Genomic DNA, 27,223 nt, shown 5'->3' with positions numbered 1-27,223 from the left:
TTGTTAATAAAATCATAAGGGGGGGGAGTGGCAGGGGATGAAGATATATCCTATTAATATGGCATATTTATATATCTATGTATATAGTATATTGTGTGGTGATACGGCCAGTTAAATAAGAAAACGACTATATCCAGTGTCAAAAAAAATATGAGACAAGTGGCAGTTAAGATTTTCCAAACCATAAAATGATTATATCAAAGGTGGCATAGGGATTTAACAATGAAAGTGCAGGGTAAGGTTCAGGGAGCTAAAATCTACAAATAATATTTGCTATCATATCAAAATATGACAGAAATTCAAAAAGCTGCTAGATCTATATTGAGGTTGAGACCAGAGGGAAACAGGGTCCTCAACTTGTAGATCCAATAGGTTTCCCTCTGTCTCAACCTATTGAATCTATTGTATAAGTGAGAATGGGGAATGGATTCCAGAGGACATATACTAAATGTATTGATGATACTATTATGTGTGTTATTGCAATGTCTGGGGACACTATGATTAGGAACTTTGTTCTTAATATTTCTTAGATGTTCATTCCATCTGTTCCTAATAAGCCTACATGTACGGCCAACATATTGGATCCCTCAAAGATTGCAAGTTAATAAGTATATTACATAAACAGATGTACATGTCAGAAAATGATGGATATTATATGATTTTTTGGTAATATTAGATGAAAATGTTTTGCACCCTGGCTTGATGTATTTACACATATTACATTTTTTGAGACGGCATTTCCCTATGCCTTTTATTTTAGATTGTATGTTAGAATTGATTCTTTGGTTAGGCTTGTGAACCACAACCTTGCTAGGTGCTAGAACACTTTTTAGTGTTGGAGCTCGTCTGAAAACACATTTGGGTTCAGGATCTACAAGCTTTCCCAAAATAGGGTCTTTTTTAACCAAATTCCAATGTTTCTTAATAATGTGTTTAATTTTGCCATGATTAACATTAAATTGAATTATCATAGCAATCATTATAGTTCATGGCTTAAAAACATTCCATATGGACAGTTTAAGAGAATATGTAGGAATTGCAGTCATATTGAGGACTATGAACAACAAAGCCTTATTCTTAAAGCCAGATTTGAAGAAAAAGGTTATCCTAAACCACTAATTGATACCGGATATGAACGTGCCAGATCTGATAATAGAGACTCATATTTCCAACATAATTCTAATAAAAATAGTAATAATACAAAGACAACAGATCAATGTAATTCAACTTTTATTACTCAATTTAATGTTAATCATGGCAAAATTAAACACATTATTAAGAAACATTGGAATTTGGTTAAAAAAGACCCTATTTTGGGAAAGCTTGTAGATCCTGAACCCAAATGTGTTTTCAGACGAGCTCCAACACTAAAAAGTGTTCTAGCACCTAGCAAGGTTGTGGTTCACAAGCCTAACCAAAGAATCAATTCTAACATACCATCTAAAATAAAAGGCATAGGGAAGTGCCGTCTCAAAAAATGTAATATGTGTAAATACATCAAGCCAGGGTGCAAAACATTTTCATCTAATATTACCAAAAAATCATATAATATCCATCATTTTCTGACATGTACATCTGTTTATGTAATATACTTATTAACTTGCAATCTTTGTGGGATCCAATATGTTGGCCGTACATGTAGGCTTATTAGGAACAGATGGAATGAACATCTAAGAAATATTAAGAACAAAGTTCCTAATCATAGTGTCCCCAGACATTGCAATAACACACATAATAGTATCATCAATATATTTAGTATATGTCCTCTGGAATCCATTCCCCATTCTCACTTATACAATAGATTCAATAGGTTGAGACAGAGGGAAACCTATTGGATCTACAAGTTGAGGACCCTGTTTCCCTCTGGTCTCAACCTCAATATGGATCTAGCAGCTTTTTGAATTTCTGTCATATTTTGATATGATAGCAAATATTATTTGTAGATTTTAGCTCCCTGAACCTTACCCTGCACTTTCATTGTTAAATCCCTATGCCACCTTTGATATAATCATTTTATGGTTTGGAAAATCTTAACTGCCACTTGTCTCATATATTTTCTCCAACATAGGTGTGTCCGGTCCACGGCGTCATCCTTACTTGTGGGATATTCTCTTCCCCAACAGGAAATGGCAAAGAGCCCAGCAAAGCTGGTCACATGATCCCTCCTAGGCTCCGCCTACCCCAGTCATTCTCTTTGCCGTTGTACAGGCAACATCTCCACGGAGATGGCTTAGAGTTTTTTAGTGTTTAACTGTAGTTTTTTATTATTCAATCAAGAGTTTGTTATTTTGAAATAGTGCTGGTATGTACTATTTACTCAGAAACAGAAAAGAGATGAAGATTTCTGTTTGTATGAGGAAAATGATTTTAGCAACCGTAACTAAAATCCATGGCTGTTCCACACAGGACTGTTGAGAGCAATTAACTTCAGTTGGGGGAACAGTGTGCAGTCTCTTGCTGCTTGAGGTATGACACATTCTAACAAGACGATGTAATGCTGGAAGCTGTCATTTTCCCTATGGGATCCGGTAAGCCATATTTATTACGATCGTAAATAAGGGCTTTACAAGGGCTTATTTAGACTGTAGACTTTTCTGGGCTAAATCGATTCATTTTTAGCACATATTTAGCCTTGAGGAATCATTTTATCTGGGTATTTTGATATAATAATATCGGCAGGCACTGTATTAGACACCTTATTTCTTAGGGGCTTTCCCAAAGCATAAGCAGAGTCTCATTTTCGCGCCGGTGTGGCGCACTTGTTTTTGAGAGGCATGGCATGCAGTCGCATGTGAGAGGAGCTCTGATACTTAGAAAAGACTTTCTGAAGGCGTCATTTGGTATCGTATTCCCCTTTGGGCTTGGTTGGGTCTCAGCAAAGCAGATACCAGGGACTGTAAAGGGGTTAAAGCTTATAACGGCTCCGGTTCCGTTATTTTAAGGGTTAAAGCTTCCAAATTTGGTGTGCAATATTTTTAAGGCTTTAAGACACTGTGGTGAAAATTTGGTGATTTTTGAACAATTCCTTCATGTTTTTTCGCAATTGCAGTAACAAAGTGTGTTCAGTTTAAAATTTAAAGTGACAGTAACGGTTTTATTTTAAAACGTTTTTTGTACTTTCTTATCAAGTTTATGCCTGTTTAACATGTCTGAACTACCAGATAGACTGTGTTCTGAATGTGGGGAAGCCAGAATTCCTATTCATTTAAATAAATGTGATTTATGTGATAATGACAATGATGCCCAAGATGATTCCTCAAGTGAGGGGAGTAAGCATGGTACTGCATCATTCCCTCCTTCGTCTACACGAGTCTTGCCCACTCAGGAGGCCCCTAGTACATCTAGCGCGCCAATACTCCTTACTATGCAACAATTAACGGCTGTAATGGATAATTCTGTCAAAAACATTTTAGCCAAAATGAACCCTTGTCAGCGTAAGCGTGGCTGCTCTGTTTTAGTTACTGAAGAGCATGACGACGCTGATATTAATATCTCTGAAGGGCCCCTAATCCAATTTGAGGGGGCCAGGGAGGTTTTGTCTGAGGGAGAAATTACTGATTCAGGGAACATTTCTCATCAGGCTGAATCTGATGTGATTACATTTAAATTTAAGTTGGAACATCTCCGCATTTTGCTTAAGGAGGTATTATCCACTCTGGATGATTGTGAAAAGTTGGTCATTCCAGAGAAACTATGTAAAATGGACAAGTTCCTAGAGGTGCCGTGGCTCCCAGAAGCTTTTCCTATACCCAAGCGGGTGGCGGACATTGTTAATAAAGAATGGGAAAGGCCCGGTATTCCTTTCGTCCCTCCCCCCATATTTAAAAAATTGTTTCCTATGGTCGACCCCAGAAAGGACTTATGGCAGTCAGTCCCCAAGGTCGAGGGAGCGGTTTCTACTTTAAACAAACGCACCACTATACCCATAGAGGATAGTTGTGCTTTCAAAGATCCTATGGATAAAAAATTAGAAGGTTTGCTTAAAAAGATGTTTGTTCAGCAGGGTTACCTTCTACAACCCATTTCATGCATTGTCCCTGTCACTACAGCTGCATATTTCTGGTTTGATGAACTGATTAAGGTGCTCGATAGTGATTCTCCTCCTTATGAGGAGATTATGGACAGAATCAATGCTCTCAAATTGGCTAATTCTTTCACTCTAGACGCCACTTTGCAAGTGGCTAGGTTAGCGGCTAAGAATTCTGGGTTTGCTATTGTGGCGCGCAGAGCGCTTTGGTTGAAATCTTGGTCGGCTGATGCGTCTTCCAAGAACAAGTTACTAAACATTCCTTTCAAGGGGAAAACGCTGTTTGGCCCTGACTTGAAAGAGATTATCTCTGATATCACTGGGGGTAAGGGCCACGCCCTTCCTCAGGATAGGCCTTTCAAGGCAAAAAATAGACCTAATTTTCGTCCCTTTCGTAAAAACGGACCAGCCCAAAGTGCTACGTCCTCTAAGCAAGAGGGTAATACTTCTCAAGCCAAGCCAGCTTGGAGACCAATGCAAGGCTGGAACAAGGGAAAGCAGGCCAAGAAACCTGTCACTGCTACCAAGACAGCATGAAATATTGGCCCCCGATCCGGGACCGGATCTGGTGGGGGGCAGACTCTCTCTCTTCGCTCAGGCTTGGGCAAGAGATGTTCTGGATCCTTGGGCGCTAGAAATAGTCTCCCAGGGTTATCTTCTGGAATTCAAGGGACTTCCCCCAAGGGGAAGGTTCCACAGGTCTCAGTTGTCTTCAGACCACATAAAAAGACAGGCGTTCTTACATTGTGTAGAAGACCTGTTAAAAATGGGAGTGATTCATCCTGTTCCATTAAGAGAACAAGGGATGGGGTTCTACTCCAATCTGTTCATAGTTCCCAAAAAAGAGGGAACGTTCAGACCAATCTTAGATCTCAAGATCTTAAACAAATTTCTCAAGGTCCCATCGTTCAAGATGGAAACCATTCGAACTATCCTTCCTTCCATCCAGGAAGGTCAATTCATGACCACGGTGGATTTAAAGGATGCGTATCTACATATTCCTATCCACAAGGAACATCATCGGTTCCTAAGGTTTGCATTCCTGGACAAACATTACCAGTTTGTGGCGTTTCCTTTCGGATTAGCCACTGCTCCAAGGATTTTCACAAAGGTACTAGGGTCCCTTCTAGCGGTACTAAGACCAAGGGGCATTGCAGTAGTACCTTACCTGGACGACATTCTGATTCAAGCGTCGTCCCTCCCTCGAGCAAAGGCTCACACGGACATCGTCCTGGCCTTTCTCAGATCTCACGGCTGGAAAGTGAACGTGGAAAAGAGTTCTCTATCCCCGTCAACAAGGGTTCCCTTCTTGGGAACAATTATAGACTCCTCAGAAATGAGGATTTTTCTAACAGAGGCCAGAAAGACAAAGCTTCTGGACTCTTGTCGGATACTTCATTCCGTTCCTCTTCCTTCCGTAGCTCAGTGCATGGAAGTGATCGGGTTGATGGTAGCGGCAATGGACATAGTTCCTTTTGCGCGCATTCATCTAAGACCATTACAACTGTGCATGCTCAGTCAGTGGAATGGGGACTATACAGACTTGTCTCCAAAGATACAAGTAAATCAGAGGACCAGAGACTCACTCCGTTGGTGGCTGTCCCTGGACAACCTGTCACGAGGGATGACATTCCGCAGACCAGAGTGGGTCATTGTCACGACCGACGCCAGTCTGATGGGCTGGGGCGCGGTCTGGGGATCCCTGAAAGCTCAGGGTCTTTGGTCTCGGGAAGAATCTCTTCTACCGATAAATATTCTGGAACTGAGAGCGATATTCAATGCTCTCAAGGCTTGGCCTCAGCTAGCGAGGACCAAGTTCATTCGGTTTCAATCAGACAACATGACGACTGTTGCGTACATCAACCATCAGGGGGGAACAAGGAGTTCCCTAGCGATGGAAGAAGTGACCAAGATTATTCTATGGGCGGAGTCTCACTCCTGCCACCTGTCTGCTATCCACATCCCGGGAGTGGAAAATTGGGAAGCGGATTTTCTGAGTCGTCAGACATTGCATCCGGGGGAGTGGGAACTCCATCCGGAAATCTTTGCCCAAGTCACTCAACTATGGGGCATTCCAGACATGGATCTGATGGCCTCTCGTCAGAACTTCAAAGTTCCTTGCTACGGGTCCAGATCCAGGGATCCCAAGGCGGCTCTAGTGGATGCACTAGTAGCACCTTGGACCTTCAAACTAGCTTATGTGTTCCCGCCGTTTCCTCTCATCCCCAGGCTGGTAGCCAGGATCAATCAGGAGAGGGCGTCGGTGATCTTGATAGCTCCTGCGTGGCCACGCAGGACTTGGTATGCAGATCTGGTGAATATGTCATCGGCTCCACCTTGGAAGCTACCTTTGAGACGAGACCTTCTTGTTCAGGGTCCGTTCGAACATCCGAATCTGGTTTCACTCCAGCTGACTGCTTGGAGATTGAACGCTTGATTTTATCGAAGCGAGGTTTCTCAGATTCTGTTATCGATACTCTTGTTCAGGCCAGAAAGCCTGTAACTAGAAAGATTTACCACAAAATTTGGAAAAAATATATCTGTTGGTGTGAATCTAAAGGATTCCCTTGGGACAAGGTTAAGATTCCTAGGATTCTATCCTTTCTTCAAGAAGGATTGGAAAAAGGATTATCGGCAAGTTCCCTGAAGGGACAGATTTCTGCCTTGTCGGTGTTACTTCACAAAAAACTGGCAGCTGTGCCAGAGGTTCAAGCCTTTGTTCAGGCTCTGGTTAGAATCAAGCCTGTTTACAAACCTTTGACTCCTCCTTGGAGTCTCAATTTAGTTCTTTCAGTTCTTCAGGGGGTTCCGTTTGAACCCTTACATTCCGTTGATATTAAGTTATTATCTTGGAAAGTTTTGTTTTTAGTTGCAATTTCTTCTGCTAGAAGAGTTTCAGAATTATCTGCTCTGCAGTGTTCTCCTCCTTATCTGGTGTTCCATGCAGATAAGGTGGTTTTACGTACTAAACCTGGTTTTCTTCCAAAAGTTGTTTCTAACAAAAACATTAACCAGGACATTATCGTACCTTCTCTGTGTCCGAAACCAGTTTCAAAGAAGGAACGCTTGTTGCACAATTTGGATGTTGTTCGCGCTCTAAAATTCTATTTAGATGCTACAAAGGATTTTAGACAAACATCTTCCTTGTTTGTTGTTTATTCTGGTAAAAGGAGAGGTCAAAAAGCAACTTCTACCTCTCTCTCTTTTTGGATTAAAAGCATCATCAGATTGGCTTACGAGACTGCCGGACGGCAGCCTCCCGAAAGAATCACAGCTCATTCCACTAGGGCTGTGGCTTCCACATGGGCCTACAAGAACGAGGCTTCTGTTGATCAGATATGTAGGGCAGCGACTTGGTCTTCACTGCACACTTTTACCAAATTTTACAAGTTTGATACTTTTGCTTCTTCTGAGGCTATTTTTGGGAGAAAGGTTTTGCAAGCCGTGGTGCCTTCCATTTAGGTGACCTGATTTGCTCCCTCCCTTCATCCGTGTCCTAAAGCTTTGGTATTGGTTCCCACAAGTAAGGATGACGCCGTGGACCGGACACACCTATGTTGGAGAAAACAGAATTTATGTTTACCTGATAAATTTCTTTCTCCAACGGTGTGTCCGGTCCACGGCCCGCCCTGGTTTTTTAATCAGGTCTGATAATTTATTTTCTTTAACTACAGTCACCACGGTACCATATGGTTTCTCCTATGCTATTATTCCTCCTTAACGTCGGTCGAATGACTGGGGTAGGCGGAGCCTAGGAGGGATCATGTGACCAGCTTTGCTGGGCTCTTTGCCATTTCCTGTTGGGGAAGAGAATATCCCACAAGTAAGGATGACGCCGTGGACCGGACACACCGTTGGAGAAAGAAATTTATCAGGTAAACATAAATTCTGTTTTTTGACACTGGATATAGTCGTTTTCTTATTTAACTGGCCGTATCACCACACAATATACTATATACATATATCCTATTAATATGACATATTTATATATCTATCTTCATCCCCTGCCACTCTCCCCCCCCCCCCTTATGATTTTATTAACAATGCATCTATCATATATTGATTTTTATGGTCCCCCCCTCATCTAGATCCCTATATTATAGGTCACTCTCCCATTCTGAGAATATATAATAGAATATATATTGTAATATGTATTGGGATTTATATATCCCTATTTTTTGAATTGTGGTGGTTTTTTTTATCCACCACTCCTCTTATTCCCACCTGTATTTTTATCTATTAGGGGTCATTATTTTTGTTGCCCAATCCTTACCTCCCCCCCTATCACTGAGCGCGACATTGTCCTTTTGAGGTATCTAGTCACACCTACTGCCCTTAGTTACATTAGTTATATTATATTTACAATAGTCATTTTCACAATATTCAATCATTGCCCAATGTATTTTAGGTCGTTACATGCCCTCCACTTTTTTTCTTTTCACTTTATTGCTTTTATGCATCTCACTACACCCTTTAGATTATCATCAGATTGGTACTTCACCACATTTGTCCTTAATATAGGGTTATTTCTGTTACACATATATACTTGTCAGCTTCCCCTGTCATGTATTATACATTGTCACACGATAATGGACGACAGCTATTAGTTATCATTTCCTATTACGTATCCCTTAACTGTTGGCGGATTGGTGGATTTGCACACACCCCCATGGGCTACAGTTACTATCCTATCATAGTTTGAGGTTCATTCAGGTTAATCATTCATTGCACCATTATCCTTTATTATATTATTCTATTCTCATTATTGGAATTCTTCCACGCATAATGGGTACATCAAATTGTAGATTGGCTTGTTGTCTTTATTTTGTCCAACTGTTGCAAACGGCGATCTCCATCCAGCCGAATGGCTGTCACTGCTACTATTGCTGTTTGATGATGTATCTTAGACTATCCGAAGTACCAGTAGGATTTTGAATTGATCCATTCTGGGTGTGTATTTATATACATATCATTTATCCGATCCCTTTAGCAATGTTATTGTTCATCTAATCACGCCCCTTCACACTGACACCGATGATGTGTTTTCACTCCCCCTGTTGCCAAGACAACTCAGTCTATATACATATCATATAATTGTCTTAGCGGAGCATTATTATTTCACTTGCTTAGTAATATATGTAATGTATCTACCTTATGCATCCTAGCAAAGAGGTTTAGTTTAGTTCAGTTCTAGTTTCTTTATTTTTGATTCTTGATTTCCCTAACACATTACGTGTGCTTACACACGCCCCCCTTTATACCTGACACTACATTAAGACGTGTATATTAAATACTCATTATTTTGACCATACCTTGTTATATAACTATTTATTTTTCTTCCCCATATTAGGAGCTTACAGTAGCAATACTAATATGAATTCTAACGAATTCAATCTTGATAGGACTGATATGTTTTTATCACACACACTTATCAGATTCTAACTGACCATTGGGATGCACCATTATTAGTTTGTTATAGGTAATTTAGCCTGGTGTTAATTTTTAATTGCAAGAATAATCTTGCTTTTTCATACATATTATTGGTGATCTGTTGTTTTTGGAGAAAGTTTACTGTATATCAATTGTGTGCATACATATTATATGTTGTGTCTCAAGATTTTACCATTTTATTATATGTTATATATCTACATCTATTTATCACCCCCTCTATGTGTACTTGGTACTACCTGGTAAGGGTGTGCAATTTTTTCTGCAACCCGATTGGTTTGTTTAGGGTTTAAATATGGCAGCTGTGAGTTTGTTTGTTATATAGCCTGATGAAACAGTGTGTTACACTGAGAAACGCGTTGCTGTTGTTTTTACTATTTTAATAAACTTTTAAGTTTTATTCACCTCCTCATCTGCGGCCGACCTTTTAATCACCTCATTTGATGACCTTTTTGGAGCTGTTTTAGTCACTATTTTAGCTGTTTAAGCTGTGGGACTGATCACTGCTGGACTCATCACTGCTGACTGACTCCTGTTCGAGGTATCCCTGGACTCTCCCTGGTGAGACGAGGATCTGCCCTTGTGATATCATCCATTGGTCTACCGGACGACGAGCGGTTCCGGACTGCTGGTTTTGCACATCTGTGCTTTACATCTCGTGAGTAGGATTCTTATGTCATCTTTGCCTGATTTATAATTTACCATTTGATCTGCACTATGTGGCGCCCTCTATTCTGATTTGTCTTTCCAAATTTGATATTTTTGCTTTGACTGAGGATTTTTTCTTTTGGGAGTAAGGTTATTCAAGCGGTGGTGCCTTCTGTTTTAGTCTGCCTGTCTTGTCCCTCCCTATTCATCTGTGTCCTCTAGTTTGGGTATTGATTCCCAACAGTAATTGATGAAGCCGTGGACTCACCGTATCTTAGGAAAGAAAAGAAAATTTATGCTTACCTGATAAATTTCTTTCCAGATAGGGCGAGTCCACGGCCCCGCCCTTTATTTCAAGACAGTTTTTTTTTACTAAACTTCAGGCACCTCTACACCTTGTGTTACTTCTTTTTTTTTTTTTCTCCATTTTCCTTCGTTCGAATGACTGGGGGTTGTGGGAAAGGGAGTGAAATTTGCTCTTGGCCTCCTCCTGCTGGCCAGGAGTGATATTCCCCAACAGTAATTGATGAAGTTGTGGATTCACCGTATCCGGAAAGAAAGAAATTTTATCAGGTAAGCATAAATTTTCTTTTTCGATCGCCTAACCCACTTCCTGTCCTCCAACTCATTGCTCGACCCCCTGCAATCTGGCTTCCGTCCCCAACACTCAACTGAGACTGCCCTCACCAAGGTTACTAACGATCTCCTTTCTGCTAAAAACAATGGCTACTACTCTATACTCATCTTACTTGACCTCTCTGCTGCCCTTCTCCTACGGACTCTCGGCTCTCTTGGTCTCTGTGATACTGCCCTCTCCTGGAGTCACTCTTATCTCTAACAGATCCTTCTCTGTCTCTAGTTTTTGATTTCTTAAAATCCCCCCCTCTAACTCTACTCCAGTTTCCAAGTTTTCTATCACTGTTTGCGGCACCACTATCTCCCCATCACCCCAAGTCTGCTGCCTTGGAGTCACACTTGACTCAAATCTGTCCTTCATTCCCCACATCCTATTGCTCTCTTCATCCTGCCGCAATCATCTACGCAATATCTCCAAAATTTGTCTGTTTCTGAGCGCTGAAACTACTAAACAGCTAATCCACTCCCTGTAAATTTCCCGACTTGACTACTGTAATAACTTACTAATTGGCCTTCCTCTCTAATGCCTCTTCACCCTTCAATCCATGCTAAATGCCTCTGCCAGGCTAATCCACCTCTCCCGGCGCTCTGTATCTGCTGCACCTCTCTGTGAATCCCTTCACTGGCTCCACATTCACAGCAGAGTTAAATTCAAAATTCTCACCCTGACCTACAAAGCCCTCACCAATGCCCTCACCTGTCCTCCCTCATCAACAAATATACTTCAGCCCACCCCCTAAGATCCAACAATGACCTGCTCCTTGCATCCTCTACCATCATCTCCTCCCATGCTAGACAACAGGACTTCTCTTGTGCGGCACCAACCCTCTGACAGCTCAAGGAAGTGCAGTCCAGACTTTCTGCTAACCTGTCCTCCTTTAAAAGCTCCCTAAAGACCTTTTTGTTCAGGGAAGCTTATCACCCGACTCAGTAAAAAAATTATTTTACATCTATCTACTCACTAATATCATTCTCACCTTTGCAGTCCCCACCTCCTGTTTCTCACTTTTACTACCCATCTAGATTGTAAATTCCCACGGGAATAGGGCCCTCAATTCCCAATTTCTCAATTTTGTCTTTTATTGTATTGTTTCTCTGTTGTACTTTTATCTTTGTTCCCATGGACAGCGATGCAGAATCTGTTGGTGCTTTATAAATAAAGAATAATAATAAGTCTCAGGGCATGCTAATTCTTCTAGCACTATTTTATAACTTTAAACTTGTAATATGAAGCAATATTTATCACAGTCGCAATCTCCATTAAATTAGGGCATGCTAAAGGTATGTCAGCTATGCTAAACCTTCTCTGGTATGGGCCTATATCTAGTATAGTTTTCAATTTTGTTCTAAATTGTCATACTTTTTAAAGGCAATATTGCATTATGATGTGAACATTACAGAAAATAATATCTGACGTCTTAAAATTTTAAACAGGTAAAAGAAATCCTATATTGCAATTTAAGATAATTCTATGTCACTAGATAGTTAGTGAAAGATATGTGATAAATGATACTTGAAATAGACTTGAAAACTTTTTTGTTATGCTGTGGTAGCTATTTAAAGGGACAATGAACCCAAATTTTTTCTTTCATGATTCAGATAGAGCATTAAATGTTAAGCAATTTTATAATTTACTCCTATTATCAATTTTTATTAGTTCTCTTGCTATCTTTATTTTAAAAGCAGTAATTTAAATCTTAGCAGCCAGCCCATTTTAGGTTCAGCACCATAGATAGTGCTTGCTTATTGGAGTCTTACATTTACCCACCAATAAGCGAGCATAACCCAGGTTCTCAACCAAAAATGGGCCGGCTTCTATGCATCACATTCCTGCTTTTTTAAATAAAGATAGCAAGAGAATTAAGAAAAATTGATAATAGGAGTACAAAGTTGCTTAAAATTGCATGCTCTATCTGAATCACGAAAGACAAAATTTGGGTTTAGTGTCCCTTTAATCTACTAAGGTCCAGCGAAATACCCTTTTTGTTGCTGGTCTTTCTATGGGGATTGCATTTTTAATACCTATTTCTGGAGGAGAGTCCACGGCATCATTCCTTACTGTTGGGAAATACTGAACCTGGCCACCAGGAGGAGGCAAAGGGGGCCTTTTACCGCTAGACTTTACTGCACAGTAACAAACGGTGTCTGCGGCCTTTAGTGCTTTACCTCGCCCTGCTAAGTGAAAGGTCAAATATTGCTATCCTTCCCAGGGGTCATCAGCTAGTTTGTTGCTTTTATCTGATACAAGATTATCCTTTGATGAAGGCGTCTCTGATACTTCAGAGGATGTACTTTCTGGGTCGGAGTCTGCTGCCTCTAAACCTCCACCTGCGGAGGAACCAAACTTTAGATTTAGGATTGAACATTTACACTTTCTGTTGAAGGAAGTTTTTACTACGTTAGAGGTTCCAGAGCCCAAATTACCTGAGGAACCTTTGATCCCTAAATTAGATAAGGTCTACGAGGACAGGCCTGTAAAGATGACAAATATTATTAAGAATGAATGGGAAAAGATTGGTTCTTCCTTTTCCCCTTCGTCTTCCTTTAAGAAATTGTTCCCGGTCCCGAACTCTCAATTGGAGTTGTGGGGTTCCATCCCCAAGGTGGATGGTGCTATCTCCACGCTTGCTAAACGCACTACTATCCCGCTTGTTTAAAGAGCCCATGGATAAGAAGATATAAACTCTGTTAAGAAAGCTGTTTCAACATACGGGATATTTATTTCAACCGGCAGCAGCTGTTACTAGAGCAGATACCTACTGGTAAAAATCCTTATCTGAATTGATCGAGGTGGAGGGTCCCCTCAACGTGATCCAGGAAATAATTAAGGGTTTCTAATTCTTTTATTTGTGATGCAAATTATTCACCTCAATGCTAAGGCTTCAGTTTTTTCTGTTAAAGCCCGTAGGGCACTCTAGCTGAAGTCCTGGTCTGCGGACATGACTTCTAAGTGCAGACTTCTTTCCCTCCCCTTTAAGGGAAAGATTTTGTTTGGTCCAGGTCTGGACTCAATTATCACCACGGTTACTGAAGGCAAAGGTGCCTTTTTACCACAGGATAAGAGGAACAAACCTCCCAGGGGCAGATTCCTCCTATCAAACCTGTCTTCAAGGCCAGAAAAGAGAGAAGCCTTTCTGGGGTGCGTGAGGGATCTAGCCTCCCTAGGAGTCATTGTCCCGGTACCTCTCGCAGAAAGAGGTTTGGGATACTATTCAAACCTTTTTGTGGTCCCAAAGGAGGAGGGAACTTTCCGCACGATTCTGGACCTAAAGTGCTTTAATAAATTCCTATCTGTCCCCTCGTTCAAGATGGAGACGATAAGGTCAATCCTTCCCTTATTTCAGGAAGGACAGTTCATGACCACTATAGATCTGAAGGATGCTTATCTTCACGTTCCAATCCACAAGGAGCATTTCAAGTTCCTAAGGTTTGCATTCCTGGACCAGCACTTCGTTTATTGCACTTCCCTTTGGTCTAGCTACTGCTCCAAGAGTTTTTACGAAGGTTCTAGGGGCTCTGCTTGCAGTTGCCAGAACCAGAGGTATAGCAGTAGCTCCATAGTTGGACAATATTCTGGTTCAAGCACCATCTTGTCTGGCAGAAGACCATTCGGAATCTCTTCTGTTTCTTCTTCGATCTCATGGATGGAAGATAAACTTAGAAAAGAGTTCTCTTATTCCCAGTACCAGGGTGGAATTCCTGGGCACTATAATAGACGCCGTATCCATGAGGATCTTTCTTACAGACTTGAGACGTTGCAAGCTAACTTAAGCTTGTCTTGCCCTCCCGACCTCCTTTAGGCCCTCTGTGGCTCAGTGTATGGAGGTGATTGGTCTCATGGTGTCCAGCATGGACATCATTCCTTTTGCCAGATTCCATCTCAGACCACTACAGCTGTGAATGCTGAGACAGTGGAACGGCGATCATGCAGATCTGTCTCAACAGATTTCTCTGGACAACCTGTCGAGAGAATCGCTCTCCTGGTGGCTCTGTCCAGATCACCTGTCCCAAGGGACATCCTTCTTGAGACCATCCTGGGAGATTGTGACTACGGATGCAAGTCTATCAGAATGAGGAGATGTTTGGGGTGCCAGGAAGGCACAGGGCCTGTGGACTCGAGAGGAATCCTCCCTCCTGATCAACATTCTAGAACTTCGGGCAATCTTCAATGCTCTGAAGGCTTGGCCTCTTCTGGGTTCATCCCAGTTTATCAGATTCCAATCAGACAACATGACCTCGGTGGCTTACATCAACCATCAGGGGGTACGAGAAGCTTCCTAGCCATGAGGGAAGTATCTCAGATTCTCTAATGGGCGGAGGCCCAAAACTGCTCGCTGTCAGCGATCCACATTTCGGGTGTGAACAACTGGGAAGCGGATTTCCTCAGCAGACAATCCTTTCATCTGGCTATTGTGTCGGCACGCAGTTTTCTGAAATGTCCTCTCCATCCCTAGGTGTTTGCAGAGATTTGCAACAAATGGGAGACACCAGAGAGATCTCATGGCGTCCCGACTCAATACCAAGCTACCCAGAAATGGGTCACAGTCCAGGGATCCTCAAGCTGAGCTAATAGATGCATTAGCAGTGCCTTGGAGGTTCATTCTAATTTACCTTTTCCCGCCGTTACCACTTCTTCCTCGTGTAGTGTCTCGCATCAAGCAGGAGCAGGCATCAGTGATACTGATTGATCCATTGTGGCCGCAAAGAATGTGGTTCGCAGATCTGGTGGGGATGTGCTTATCTCCGCCGTGGAAGTTAACTTGTCGCAGGGATCTGCTGGAACAGGGTCCTCTTGTTCATCAAAATCTAGATTCTCTGAGGCTGACCGTGGAGATTGAACGCTTAGTCCTAGCCAAGAGAGGTTTCTTTGAAAGGGTTATTGATACTCTCATTCAAGCTCGTAAGGATGTTAATCGTCGCATCTATCATAAGGTGTGGAGAGCTTACTTATTCTGGTGTGAACAACGTGGTTTAGCCTCGCATAAGGTAAGGCTGCCAGGATACTTTCTTTTCTCCAGGAAGGTCTGGAGAAGGGCCTTTCTGCCAGTTCCCTGAGGGGACAGATTTCAGCCCTATCTGTTTTGCTGCACAGGAGACTCGCAGAGCTCCCAGACGTGCAATCTTTCATTAAGGATCTGATTAGGATCAGACCTGTGTTTAGATCTAATGCTCCACCTTGGAGTTTGAATCTTGTTCTTAAGGTTTTGCAAAGGACTCCGTTTGAGCCTTTGCATTCGGTTGACATCAAATTGTTGTCATGGAAGGTTTTTTTTCTATTGGCTATTGCGTTGGCACGCAGAGTTTCTAAAATAGTTGCCTTGCAATGTGAGCCTCCTTATCTGGTATTCCACTCTGATAAGGCTGTCATACGTACCCGTTTGGGTTTTCTTCCTAAGGTTGTGTCTGATCGCAACTTCAATCAAGAGATTGTCGTTCCTTCCTTGTGTCCTAATCCTTCTTCTTCGAAGGATTGTTTACTTCATAATTTTGATGTGGTTCAAGCTTTGAAGTTTTATCTTCAAGATACTAAGGATTTTAGAAAAACTTCTTCCTTGTTTGTTATCTACTCTGGGAAGCTTAAGGGTCTGAAGGCTTCTTCGACTTCCTTATCTTTTCGGTGTTATCTGCTTTGCTTATGAGACAGCGGGACATAGACCTCCTCAGAGGATTACGGCTCATTCCACTAGAGCAGTGGCTTCCTCTTGGGCCTTTAAGAACGAGGCCTTTATGGATCAGATTTGTAAGGCGGCTACCTGGTCCTCCTTACATAAGTTTGTTTTTGCTTTGGCTGAAGCAGCTTTTTGGGAGAAAGGTTTTGCAGGCTGTGGTGCCCTCAGATTAGGGTCCGCCTCTCTCTTACCCCTTCCATTATCATGCAGTGTCCTCTAGAGCTTGGGTATAGTTTTCCCAACAGTAAGGAATTATGCTTACCTGATAATTTGTTTCTCTTCTGGCACCATTTATACCCTGATATTTCTCCTACTTTTTCTTGTTCCCTTGGCAGAATGACTGGGATATGAGTAAAGTAGGGGGAGTATTTAAGCCTTTCACTGAGTGTCTTTGCCTCCTCCTGGTGGCCAGGTTCAGTATTTCCCAACAGTAAGGAATGATGCAGTGGACTCTCCTCATACAGAAGGAAATTAAATTATCAGGTAAGCATAATTTATGTTTTTTAACACATTTAGAAAAACTAGGCTATTGACAGATTTACAAAAGAAGGGTGTTTTATTTCTTAATTGTTATATAGTGTTTTTTTGTTGTTGCTAATATTAGGATAGTGGTCTGTTAGAGATTTTTTACATCTGTACAATACTTGGAACTGAGATCCTCTGAGAAAATATTTGTTACATGATTTTTTAAATATTTGTGTAATTTAGCAATTCCCACCCAAATAATTAGACAGACTAGCATTCAGGTAACACTATACACACAGTAGCAAGGGCACTATAAAGGCAAGCTCCTCAATTATGTTTATTACTTGAGATACTTTATATGTCAGTATCAATGTATTATTTGCTCATGAGGAGTGGTGCTAGCATTTAGTGCAAAACTTTATGAACAATTGAGATTAGATTCCCTAGAGAGAAATGCTTGTATAGCACTCTTTGCCCCTACTGATTGTACAGGCAAGTGAAATTTTTATTAAAATATAACTTTTATTAAAAAATATTTTTTTTAAAAGATGGGTGAACACAAACATTTAAAAATCACTCTATCATGAGTTGCTAAGTTATGAAAATGAACTGTGAGACCTGTTGATTATTTATCTGGCCTTTATAGCATACATTTATTATCAGTACTCACTAGTTTATATCAACCAGTCTAAACTGTATGGAGTGGTAAGTATCAAGTGGACTATGCGTATGGATGGTACTTATCTACCATAGTATGTTGGAATTATATCAGATTGTGCAATTTGATTAGAATTAAATTAATTCTGGATAATAATTCCTGAATCACAGGAGGTTTTGTTGTGCATGTGGATTCACCAATAGTGTGTTAGGTTACATTCAATAGGTAAGAACAGTCATATGAATGTATTCATTATGTTATGTAATGCACTGTAATCTGATTATTAAACTGTAACCAATATAAGACAAATACCGCAAAAAATTGCATGTATTACTGCAACTATTTCCATGTATAAATAAATTGCATATCTTGATGCTTGTTTTGTAATATATAGTATGTGCCTGAGTAGGCTGTTAGTGCTTGTGCTGTTGAATAGCACTTGTTTTAAGCAATCCGTATTATTTATACCAATGAAACAGTGTTTAATATTTATTGTGGCACATCAGTGTCATTATAGTTGCACTTATTTTTTGCGTTACATTTTAGTATATTATTAGTGTGCTATGATCTGACCATATGTTACTAAATTGTAACAATTATTTAGTTGATTACACAATAAATTGTATGTTGCACTAAATGTAACGATACTGCAGCTATTTTTCCATCACTTTTAAGTATGAATATATTGCGTATCTTGCGTGCGTTGCACCAAATTTGACAAAACTACAGGTATTTTTCCATCCCTTCTCAGTCTAAATATTTTGCGTATTTTGATGTTTATTTTATAATATATAATATATGCCTGAATAGGCTGTTAGTACTTGTGCTTTTAAATAGCACTTATTTTGGGCAATCAATATTTTATACTAACGCCTAGATTTATAGTTTTGCGTTAGAAGGGGTGCGTTAGCTACGCGTGTTTTTTTCCCCCCGCACCTTTTAAACAACGCTGGTATTTAGAGTTGTCTGAAGAGGATGTTCCACGCCAGAGGTCTTGAAGATGGAGCCGCTCCTAGCCGGATGGATGAAGATAGAAGATGCCGCTTGGATGAAGATGTTTGCCGGTCCGGATCTCCTCTTCTTGCCGGATAGGATGAAGACTTCGGACCCTCTTCTGGACAGATCGGTGATACCCGGCGTGGTGAAGATAAGGTAGGAAGATCTTCAGGGGCTTAGTGTTAGGTTTTTTAAGGGGGGTTTGGATTAGATTAGGGGTATGTGGGTGGTGGGTTGTAATGTGGGGGGGTATTGTATGTTTTTTTTACAGGCAAAAGAGCTGTTTTCTTTGGGGCATGCCCCGCAAAAGGCCCTTTTAAGGGCTGGTAAGGTAAAAGAGATGTAAAATTTTTATTTTAGAATAGGGTAGGGCATTTTTTTATTTTGGGGGGCTTTGTTATTTTTTTAGGGGGCTTAGAGTAGGTGTAATTAGTTTAAAATTCTTGTAATCTTTTTTTATTTTTTGTAATTTAGTGTTTTTTTGTTGTAATTTAGTGTTTTTTTTTTTGTAATTTAGTTTAGTTGATTTAATTGTAGATAATTGTAGGTAGTTTATTTAATTAATTTATTGATAGTGTAGTGTTAGGTTTAATTGTAACTTAGGTTAGGATTTATTTTACTGGTAATTTTGTAATTATTTTAACTAGGTAGCAATTAAATAGTTATTAACTATTTAATAGCTATTGTACCTAGTTAAAATAAATACAAAGTTGCCTGTAAAATAAATATAAATCCTAAAATAGCTACAATATAATTATTATTTATATTGTAGCTATATTAGGGTTTATTTTACAGGTAAGTATTTAGCTTTAAATAGGATTAATTTATTTAATAAGATTTATTTTATTTTGTTAGATTTAAATTATATTTAACTTAGGGGGGTGTTAGTGTTAGGGTTAGACTTGGCTTTAGGGGTTAATACATTTATTAGAGTAGCGGCGAGGTCCGGTCGGCAGATTAAGGGTTAATAAGTGTAGGTAAGGTAGCAGCGACGTTGGGGGGGGGAAGATTAGGGGGTAATAAATATAATATAGGGGTCGGCGATGTTAGGGGCAGCAGATTTAGGGGTACATAGGGATAATGTAGGTTGCGGCAGTGTGCGGTCGGCAGATTAGGGGTTAAAATTTTTTATTAGAGTGGTGGCGATGTGGGGGGGCCTCGGTTTAGGGGTGCATAGGTAGTTTATGGGTGTTAGTGTACTTTAGAGCACAGTAGTTAGGAGCTTTATGAACCGGCGTTAGCCCATAAAGCTCTTAACTCCTGACTTTTTCCTGCAGCTGGAGTCTTGTCGTTAGAGTTCTAACGCTCACTTCAGCCAAGACTCTAAATACCGGCGTTAGGAAGATCCCATTGAAAAGATAGGATACGCAATTGACGTAAGGGGATCTGCGGTATGGAAAAGTTGCGGCTGGAAAGTGAGCGTTAGACCCTTACAAGACTCTAAATACCAGCGGTAGGCCAAAACCAGCATTAGGACCCCCTAACTCTGGTTTTGACGGCTAACGCAGAACTCTAAATCTAGGCATAAGGAAACAATGTTTGACTTTATAGTACCCGTATTGGTATTAATATAGTATGCACTTTATTTTTGCATTAGTGTTACTATTTTCGCACTCTGTTCCTTAATATATTATGTTTGCATCAGCTGATAATGAATGCTAATGCTGCATTGTGGTAACACTTATTAGTATCATTGGAATTTGCATTTTCTTTCTGATTTAGGTTGTGTATATTTGCACACTACAGGGAGTGCAGAATTATTAGGCAAGTTGTATTTTTGAGGATTCATTTTATTATTGAACAACAACCATGTTCTCAATGAACCCAAAAAACTCATTAATATCAAAGCTGAATAATTTTGGAAGTAGTTTTTAGTTTGTTTTTAGTTATAGCTATTTTAGGGGGATATCTGTGTGTGCAGGTGACTATTACTGTGCATAATTATTAGGCAACTTAACAAAAAACAAATATATACCCATTTCAATTATTTATTTTTACCAGTGAAACCAATATAACATCTCAACATTCACAAATATACATTTCTGACATTCAAAAACAAAACAAAAACAAATCAGTGACCAATATAGCCACCTTTCTTTGCAAGGACACTCAAAAGCCTGCCATCCATGGATTCTGTCAGTGTTTTGATCTGTTCACCATCAACATTGCGTGCAGCAGCAACCACAGCCTCCCAGACACTGTTCAGAGAGGTGTACTGTTTTCCCTTCTTGTAAATCTCACATTTGATGATGGACCACAGGTTCTCAATGGGGTTCAGATCAGGTGAACAAGGAGGCCATGTCATTAGATTTTCTTCTTTTATACCCTTTCTTGCCAGCCACGCTGTGGAGTACTTGGACGCGTGTGATGGAGCATTGTCCTGCATGAAAATCATGTTTTTCTTGAAGGATGCAGACTTCTTCCTGTACCACTGCTTGAAGAAGGTGTCTTCCAGAAACTGGCAGTAGGACTGGGAGTTGAGCTTGACTCCATCCTCAACCTGAAAAGGCCCCACAAGCTCATCTTTGATGATACCAGCCCAAACCAGTACTCCACCTCCACCTTGCTGGCGTCTGAGTCGGACTGGAGCTCTCTGCCCTTTACCAATCCAGCCACGGGCCCATCCATCTGGCCCATCAAGACTCACTCTCATTTCATCAGTCCATAAAACCTTAGAAAAATCTTGAGATATTTCTTGGCCCAGTCTTGACGTTTCAGCTTGTGTGTCTTGTTCAGTGGTGGTCGTCTTTCAGCCTTTCTTACCTTGGCCATGTCTCTGAGTATTGCACACCTTGTGCTTTTGGGCACTCCAGTGATGTTGCAGCTCTGAAATATGGCCAAACTGGTGGCAAGTGGCATCTTGGCAGCTGTACGCTTGACTTTTCTCAGTTCATGGGCAGTTATTTTGCGCCTTGGTTTTTCCACACGCTTCTTGCGACCCTGTTGACTATTTTGAATGAAACGCTTGATTGTTCGATGATCACGCTTCAGAAGCTTTGCAATTTTAAGAGAGCTGCATCCCTCTGCAAGATATCTCACTATTTTTTACTTTTCTGAGCCTGTCAAGTCCTTCTTTTGACCCATTTTGCCAAAGGAAAGGAAGTTGCCTAATAATTATGCACACCTGATATAGGGTGTTGATGTCATTAGACCACACCCCTTCTCATTACAGAGATGCACATCACCTAATATGCTTAATTGGTAGTAGGCTTTCGAGCCTATACAGCTTGGAGTAAGACAACATGCATAAAAAGGATGATGTGGTCAAAATACTCATTTGCCTAATAATTCTGCACTCCCTGTATGTTCCCCAGTATATTGTGTGTGTGTGTGTGTATGTGTGTGTGTGTATATATATATATATATATATATATATATATATATATATATATATATATATATATATATATATATATAGTAAGTACTCTTGCTGCAAGTGAAGGCTTATTTGGTACGTTTTAGCAAATAAACAATAGTTAGATACTATAGTATCAAAAGTGACTGGTATTCTGTTATATTTGGTAAGTTACAAATAATTGTCCTGCAAGGTAGCGTTTTGTAATGTTGGACAATTAGTTTTCTTTATATATACTTGAAGTCACTTTTAGTGCATACTATAGACAACAGGTTTCAAGTTAACTTAATCTGTGTTAAAGCGTACATACGCCAGTGTATAACATATACTTTCGCTTCACCTTCCACACTTAATATATTTGTCTATTTGCTTTCATGCACTACTTAGTATTTATCGATACAAAGACCAACATGAAGCAGCACCACCAAAAGAGTTTCTTCAAGGTGTTTTATTCAGCCTGAGGAGTAGCCAGACCCAACACAATTAAACAATTGTTGTTTAATTGTGTTGGGTCTGGCTACTCCTCAGGCTGAATAAAACACCTTGAAGAAACTCTTTTGGTGGTGCTGCTTCATTTTGGTCTTTGCATTTGCATTTGTGGGTTCTGGCAGGAACCTAGACCCTGGCACACCTTAAAAGATTCCCTGTGCTGGAAATATATGACTGTTTCATTTTAGTATTTATCGATAGTGAGTACTCTTGCAGCAAGTAAGGGCTTATTTGGTACGTTTCAGCAAATAAACAATAAGTAGATACTAAAGTATCAAAAGTGACCAATATTCCGTTTATATCTGGTAAGTTACAAGTAATTGTCCTGCAAGGTAGCGTTTTGTAATGTTGGACAATTTGTTTTCTTTATATATGCTTAAAGTCACTTTTAGTGCATACTATAGTTAACAGGTTTCTGGTTAACTTAATCTGTGTTAAAGCGTACATACGCCAGTGTATAACATATACTTGCACTTCACCTTCCACACTTATTATATTTGTCTATTTGCTTTCATGCACTGCTTAATATGTCAATACACACTGTATGGGATTAGCTGTTATGCTAATGTCTATATGGTTACTATGTATCAATCTAAATGATAATATCCTTATGTACTCTCCGTCTATGTGGCAATCAACGCCTAAGATTCTATGGTGGATACAATATTAAAGCTCCACTAAGTCAATGGCACCACCCCAAACTCAGAAGACTGGTTCTCTATTCGTGATAAAGTATTAACATTAACGGTCTTTGCAACTTGGATAGATTTAAGATTAAAACAACAACTAATGGGACCCCATCGTCCCACACAACCCCCCTGACGCGTTTCGCCTGCTAAGGCTTTATCAAAGGTGGCGGGCCGCCGTGGTTCAAAATATTTATTCACTTCTTTACCCGGAAGTCACGCCTCTACCGCAACATGATTGGTTTCTATGGCTGTCAGTCATATTCAGACAGCCTATTGGGATCAAGTGTTCAGATAGAATTATATAAGGTGGACTTCTTCGCTGGAATCGCGGAATTGTGTGCTTGTACATTATAAAGGTGGACATATATTCTTTCGTACAGTTAAAAAAGTTTTCGTCTGTTTAGGTATCTTATATCATGAAACGAGATATTATTAACATTATACATTTTTCCCAGTATTTTGGCATTTATTTGTTTCTGTTGAGAATTAAATCGTGTAGATTTAAAGTTGTCGTATTATGAATTTTTTGAATTTGTATTTGTTTACTGTCATTCATTGTGAATTATACATGATTCATTTTTCCCAATATTTTAACATTTATTTATTTAAGAATTAAATCATGTGAGTTTAAAATTGTCTTAATGTGAATTTTTGAATTTTTGTTTGTTTGCTATTGTTATGAATTATGTAAAATAAATTATTTGATCTGTTTCTTGTATATTTTTAACATGCTGTAACTCGTTATGAATTATACAGAATAAATTATTCAAATTATTTGTTGTGTATTTATTTAAACAAATATGCCCTGATTGCAATGGGTTTCAAATATATATGTTTATTGCACTTCATCAATATGTGCTGACTACTCCTTCATAGCCCATACTTTCCTATACTAATTCCTTGATTGTACTTTCCCCTGAGTAACACAAATTCAGCCCTATCCATGTCCATACTTTGCTGTAATATTCGTATGTTACATACGTGGTCTGTGGTCTCCTCTTTTAATCACATGGTGTTATGACATCATTCTAAGTCGGTGTTCCATATAGTTCATGATGACCAAGTTTGACCAATAATTTGTTTTGATTTTAAGCAGGAACTCTAGTTGTGGTTATTTAGCCTGAATAAATTCATACTGATGATCTGTGGTTCTGGCAGGATTTATTGTAACAAATGCCTATTTCTATATATTTATAGCAGTCCTCTTATAGTATCACACCATACATATCTATGTGTAAGTCAGGTGAATGTGATGGGGATTTGAATCTTCTTGTATGCTCTTGTGTGATAAATTGACATATATATGTGTCAGTCTAATTCACTGGTGAGTGTGAATTGTACTTCAATAGTGTGCAAATTTTTGTGTTGTTGTATGCTCCTAGCAAAATTAATTGGTTGTATTAACGTGATTTTGTGCTAATACTAGTGGCTAATCATATAATTGATCATGTGATGGTAGGTTTATCTCTGTGACCTATCTAATTCCTATACTTTAGTGAATGATAAGTGTATATACAGTTTAATAATCAGATTACAGTGCATTACATAACATAATGAATACATTCATATGACTGTTCTTACCTATTGAATGTAACCTAACACACTATTGGTGAATCCACATGCCCAACAAACCCTCCTGTGATTCAGGAATTATTATCCAGAATTAATTTAATTCTAATCAAATTGCACAATTTGGCAATCTGATATAATTCCAACATACTATGGTAGATAAGTACTATCCATACGCATAGTCCACTTGATACTTACCACTCCATACAGTTTAGACTGGTTGATATAAACTAATGAGTACTGATAATCAATTTATGCTATAAAGGCCAGATAAATAATCAACAGGTCTCACAGTTCATTTTCATAACTTAGCAACTCATGATAGAGTGATTTTTAAATGTTTGTGTTCACCCATCTTTTAATTTTTTTTTTAATAAAAGTTATATTTTAATAAAAAATTCACTTGCCTGTACAATCAGTCTGGTCAAAGAGTGCTATACAAGCATAGCATTCAGGTAAATACAAGAAGTGACTTTATTAGGGAAAATACACAACATTTATACAGAATCTGATCTTGATAACAAGCCTTATCTGACCTTCATATCTCCCGCCATTCCCGGCCCTCCAGACAGGCTGGTGCCTGCCATAGAAGCCACAGTCCCACAGAGACCCAGGATGGTGGTTTTGAGGTGATCCCGGGGGAGCGTAGGCACTTCCAAGGTGTCATTTGAAAGCTCTCGGTCCCCCAGGTGCCACAGTTCAAAAAGCGATATGATTCGTTACTAGGGACCAGAGTTACAGCCGCGGTAAAGATTGGGGGGTAGGCATGTCCAAAATCCCCAGTTCCCAAAGTAACTCCCCTCCGGCAATTCCACCACCTCTTGTCCTTCCTAGGGGCTACCAATCCCCTAAAGAGCGGAGCTCTGGGACAAAGGGCTGCTGGAGCGACCAGGGTTAAAGGGGACCAGGGATCCCAGCTGATGCAGCTGACCGGCAGTTTCAGGAGGTCGGCCGGCCAGAGGTAGAGATAGGTCGGTCAGAGGCCAGCTTCTTTCAAGATCCAGTTTACAGACAAAACAAGAGAAACAAAAGCTCTCTGGGAGATCGCGGTTGCTCTGAGGATCCCAAAACTGCTGAGAAACAAGAGGGGGTAGGGGGGTCGAAGTTTAACCCCTGCAGCGGTGTCCATGACAATTTGCTGTAAAATAAATCTAAAAATATTCATTAATGTCTAGTAAACCACCTTTTTAAGCATTAGCAAGAAGTTGGTGAAAGGTGTAGGAGATATTATGTCATTAATAACTAACGTTCATCCCATTGTGTTTCTTATCAACAGGTGAATTTATAAACCACAGTAATCCTAGTCATGGTGAAAATACTGATTCTAGTTTCGATCTTCAAAATCAAAGAAGCAACGTGGGGAATTTATGTTCTAAAAATGGGAAACGTTATATCTGGAATTCAAATCTTTTAAGACATGAGAAAATTCATATAGGAGAGAAAGGATTTTCATGTTCTGAATGTGGGAAATGTTTTACTCAGAAATCAAATCTGACTACTCATTATAAAATTCATACAGGAGTGAAAGCATTTTCATGTTCTGAATGTGGAAAATGTTTTACTCTCAAAGCACATCTTAAGTACCATCAGAAAAGTCATACAGGAGAGAAAACATTTCCATGTTCTGAATGTGGAAAATATTTTGCTTTGAAATCGCATCTTAAGGACCATCATAAAATTCATACGGGAGAGAAAGCTTTTTCATGTTCTGAATGTGGGAAATGTTTTGCCCTGAAATCAACCCTTGTTGTACATCAGAAAATTCATACTGGAGTGAAAGCATTTTCATGTTCTGAATGTGGGAATTGTTTTGCTCGGAAATCACATCTTGATATGCATAAGAATATTCATGCAGAAGAAAAACCATTTTCATGTTCTGAATGTGGAAAACGGTTTACTTGGAAATCACATCTTGTTAGACATCAGAAATATCATACAGGGGAGAAAACATTTTCATGTTCTGAATGTGGGATGTGTTTTAGTGAGAAATCGATTCTTGTTATGCATCAGAATGTTCATGCAGGAGAAAAAACATTTTCATGTTCTGATTGCGGAAAATGTTTTAAATGGAAATCAAATCTTATTACGCATCAGAAAATTCATACTGGAGAGAAAGCATTTTCATGTTCTGAATGTGGGAAATGTTTTTCTTCTAACGCAAGCCTTATTAGACATCAGAAAATTCATTCTTGAGAGAATGCATGTTCATGTTTTGAATGTGGGAAATGTTTTATCACCAAATGAGATTGTGTTACTCAACAAAAAATGTATACAGGAGGGAAAAGAGGTTTTTGAATGTGGGAAAAGTTTTGATCATAAGTTACATCTTATTGCGCATCAGAAAATTCATATTGGACAAAAAGCATTCTCATGTATTGCCCAATGTGAACCCCTACATTAACAACATAAGTGCAATAGCCTTCTAAAAGCCCTTGTCTGATTTAGGATAGCCACCCCTAGCTGCATAAAAGGCATTGTGATGAAATACAACATCAAAAAATATATATTATTTTACTTTTAATTGCTATTTTTCATTTTTCTTTAAAAAAAATTAAAAACACACTTTCTCCATTT

General features: G+C 39.5%; 1 protein-coding gene across 1 annotated transcript in view; it reads left to right on the top strand.

Annotated features, from left to right (window-relative positions):
- The window catches only part of LOC128644195 (gastrula zinc finger protein XlCGF26.1-like), a 164,567-nt gene extending 137,622 nt beyond the window's left edge, over positions 1-26,945 (top strand). Inside the window, exon 6 of the mRNA XM_053696896.1 lies at positions 25,926-26,945. Within this exon, the coding sequence (XP_053552871.1) occupies positions 25,926-26,842 (917 nt within the window). The 3' untranslated portion in view covers positions 26,843-26,945. The remainder of the gene's footprint in view (positions 1-25,925) is intronic.
- The last annotated feature ends 278 nt before the right edge of the window (positions 26,946-27,223 follow it).

Source organism: Bombina bombina, unplaced genomic scaffold, assembly GCF_027579735.1.
Source record: "Bombina bombina isolate aBomBom1 unplaced genomic scaffold, aBomBom1.pri scaffold_395, whole genome shotgun sequence".
Lineage (NCBI taxonomy): Eukaryota > Metazoa > Chordata > Amphibia > Anura > Bombinatoridae > Bombina > Bombina bombina.
Note: the sequence above shows the minus strand (reverse complement) of the source record. Positions and strands in the feature narration are given on the sequence as shown.